The sequence below is a fragment of the Sorghum bicolor genome, chromosome 7, assembly GCF_000003195.3.
Source record: "Sorghum bicolor cultivar BTx623 chromosome 7, Sorghum_bicolor_NCBIv3, whole genome shotgun sequence".
Lineage (NCBI taxonomy): Eukaryota > Viridiplantae > Streptophyta > Magnoliopsida > Poales > Poaceae > Sorghum > Sorghum bicolor.
This window is the reverse complement of record NC_012876.2, coordinates 11,950,138-11,953,473: the sequence shown is the minus strand read 5'-3', so window position 1 is coordinate 11,953,473 and position 3,336 is coordinate 11,950,138. Positions and strand designations below refer to the sequence as shown.

The following is a 3,336-nucleotide window of genomic DNA, read 5'->3' as shown; positions in this document are numbered from 1 at the left end:
TCAGGGTTGCAATCAAACATACATACCCTGAATACCAAAATGACTCTTCGCCCATAGTTTCACCTTCGCGTACTGTGGTCTTCTTATGTGAAACCTGAAAGGGGGTGGAGGTTAATTACCTTGGACGACCTTAACTGATTTGTTAGGCTTGGAATTCAGCATTGATTTCTTGAACACTTCCAATAGCTTGTTGCAGCCACAGGTGAATAATATTGTTGGCTCGTAAGAATAATCCTGAATACATGTTATGTAACACAACCATAATTTACTAATTCTCCTAGTGAGGTGGACTTCTCCTAGTGTTTTAGCATTCAAAATTTAGTTCCCTACTAAATGTCTCCTAGTAGGATTCCCTAGTGGTAGTATTTTATAACTACTTAAAAACACTAGGAGAATTCCACTATTTTGGTAGGGGGCACTTGTTTCCTTAAGAGCACTCCCAATGCAGAAACTATCATGGTTTCTATAGACATTAATTGCAGTACCACCTAATCATTTTGCTGATGTGGCAATGTAGTTATTGAAGAGAGAGAGTAAAAATCATAGAAACTGGGTCTAAGTTAGAAACCATGTCTATATATAGTGTCTATAAAATTTAATGGGTATAGAAACTATATGTAGTTTCTAGCATTGGGAGTGCCCTAATAATCTACTGCATGCACACGTTTAATTGCATGTGGTTAAGAGTAGTCCTAACCTAGAAACTAGCATTATGATCATTAATTAATTAGGGTGCCAACTAAGTAAATAGTGATGTGACACTCTATGTAATTATTGAAGATATGAGAAAATGGTTTCTTAGGTCTCTTTAGTATGAGTTCTAGAGGGGCTCCACCCTATGGCTTCTTGGGGAGGCCCTACCAAGTGAAACAGTCTCTGAAGCTAATAAAACCATGCAAAAAGTGATAAAACCCAAACTGTTTTAGCCTAGAAGCTGAAGCCACAAAAATGTGGTTTTACTGGCTTCACCATTTTTGGGGAGGCCAAAGCCCTGCCAAAGACGACCTTAGGTAAGAAAAATCAAATTTATAGTGGAACCGTGAGATATAAAGAGATGTGATAGGTAGATAATAGGAGAGAAAAGACACACGATTAGATAAAAAATATTCTCAAGAAACCATCCTATAAGAATATGGTTTTTATATATATAGTGTCTACATGACTATCCTAACCAAATGAGGCGAATTTAAAAAGGATAACGAATGAGATGACTTAATGAGAGGCGTCCAAGTTTTTCTTCTTCATAATGATCATCTGTCTATGATTTTTATAATAATTAAAATCTTTTTAGACAGGAGGAGCACAAAGAAGTAACATTTCACAGTTGCCTACATGAAAGGTACATACACCTCAGATTGTCAATGGCATATAAAGTACATGCCTAGAAAATCTGAGTACACAGACAGTAGTACACAGCTCAAGCATGATGGAATAATGAGGAATGTCATTTGGATTACCCATATTCATCAGCTACAAGCAAAATCTCAAGAACACTGAAAAGGAAATTAACTCTCAAGGGGGACGATGCATTCAGATAATAATATACATCGATGTGGAGAGAGATAGATGATCGATCAGGGAACAACACATTAGTACACACGCTGACATAAGATCTGGACTTAACAATCTACTCATCAAGTGTTCGTGCTTCCTGCTAGCACATAACTTGAATCATAATACACAGCAGGCTAGCTGATGACGATTAAGTTGATCTCGAAACCTGGGAAAAGGGAAAACAAATTTTAGTCAGATAACGTTGTAAACAATGCCATAATAACTGACAGCATAATACAACTCATGCTGCTGGTTCATCACCTACCAGGTAATAGCATTCCCCCATCTGCAAGCTCTTCATGAGGACGCCGTTCTCGTTCACCGGTAGGATCTCGCCGGAGGAATGAACCAGCATCGCGTCACGCCCGAACGTGCCAGCCAAGTCCAGCAATGCTCCACCGCCTGGCACCTCGTACACCACGCCGTTGATGAACACCTGGATAGACGATGTCGTCGTCGTCGTCATCGTCGTCCCTGAAATTAAATTGTCATCCAGCCATTAAACCCAGAATCACAGATCACCCTACAAACAATATAATCATCAATTATTCTATATACAAGTAATAGTATATATATAATGCAATTATATCTTTGAGATTCCACATGCAATGGCAACAATGCACAACACTGTTGATAAGAACACTCACCAGTTGGTTGGTAGCTCAGCAGCTGGGAGGCGTCATTAGCCATGTAGCCGCAACGGTGCTGGTCGCCGCCGCGCGACATGAGCCCCATTTGCCTGGAGATGGCGAAGAGGTCGTCCCCGCCATCGACGTCGTCGCCAAAGAAGTGGGGCGACGACGCGACCGCAGGCGGCATCGGCGCAACCGCGGGCATGCCGGAGTTGCGTGCTTGGCTCTGCCCGTGCATGGCGAAGAGAGAGACACTGTCGTTGAGGCTGTGGAGGTTCCCGGCCCCGGCGACGACTGCTGCGGAGGCAGTTGTGTGCTGGCCAGGGGCCGCGCCGGCGCCGCAGGCCTGCTGGAGCTGGCGGGCGCGGCGGCGGGACCTGGAGCGGCGGTTCTGGAACCAGTAGAAGACGTTGGCGTCGCGGACGGCGCCAAAGCGCTCGAGCAGGCGGCGGATGCGCGCCGTCTCGTCTTTGGCAGGGTTCACCATGCCGCTGTTGAAGATGGACTCCAGGATGAGGATCTGCTCCGGCTTCGGCGCCCACCGCGACCTCGCCGTCGTTGGCTCGCCACCCTCGCCGCCGCGGTGGTGGGCTTGTGCTTGGCCGAGGTGGGAGTCCATGGTGCTGTGTGCTGTGGGGGTCTGGGAGATCGGAGAGGAACAGGGTAGCTAGCCTGGAAGCGGTCAAAGCTAGTGAGCTAGGATGAGACAGCGTTGTGGAAAGGGACGCAGGAATAGAAGAGAAGCCAAGAGAGAAGACCGACACAGGGCAAACCTAATGGAGTGGAGGCATAATTGAGATTGAGAGGGGTCTCTCTCTACTCTACTTATAGGGCTCCGTGTGTGCGTTGAGGGAGAGAGAGAGAGAGAGAGTTCTTGTCTTTCGTTGGCTAGCTAATATGATAATCGGATCATTTATTAGCAAGCAAACAGCGCAGGCAGTGATTATGCTTTTATATATTGTCATGTTTTGTGAAGGAGTGGTTATAGTACATTTTAGGTGCCGCTAGTTTGTTTGAACTTGCGGTTGTTCGACATTCGTCGTCTCATGTGCTTTTTCGGAGGAGCTAGAGCAGTCGAGGAGCCACAAATTGAAGCTTCTCTTCTAAACCATAAAATAACGATGGTTCTTTTACTATTTACCACAAAATG

The 3,336-nt window shown here is 45.2% G+C and overlaps 1 protein-coding gene across 1 annotated transcript; it reads right to left on the bottom strand.

The window, feature by feature from the left end:
* On the bottom strand, positions 1,428–2,969 carry LOC8057873 (WUSCHEL-related homeobox 10). The gene is made up of 3 exons (XM_021465477.1): positions 2,202–2,969; positions 1,820–2,028; positions 1,428–1,720 (listed from the first exon to the last, which is right to left on the bottom strand). The coding sequence occupies exons 1-3, from the start codon at positions 2,803–2,805 to the stop codon at positions 1,703–1,705; spliced, it is 831 nt and encodes a 276-aa protein (XP_021321152.1). The 5' UTR covers positions 2,806–2,969; the 3' UTR covers positions 1,428–1,702.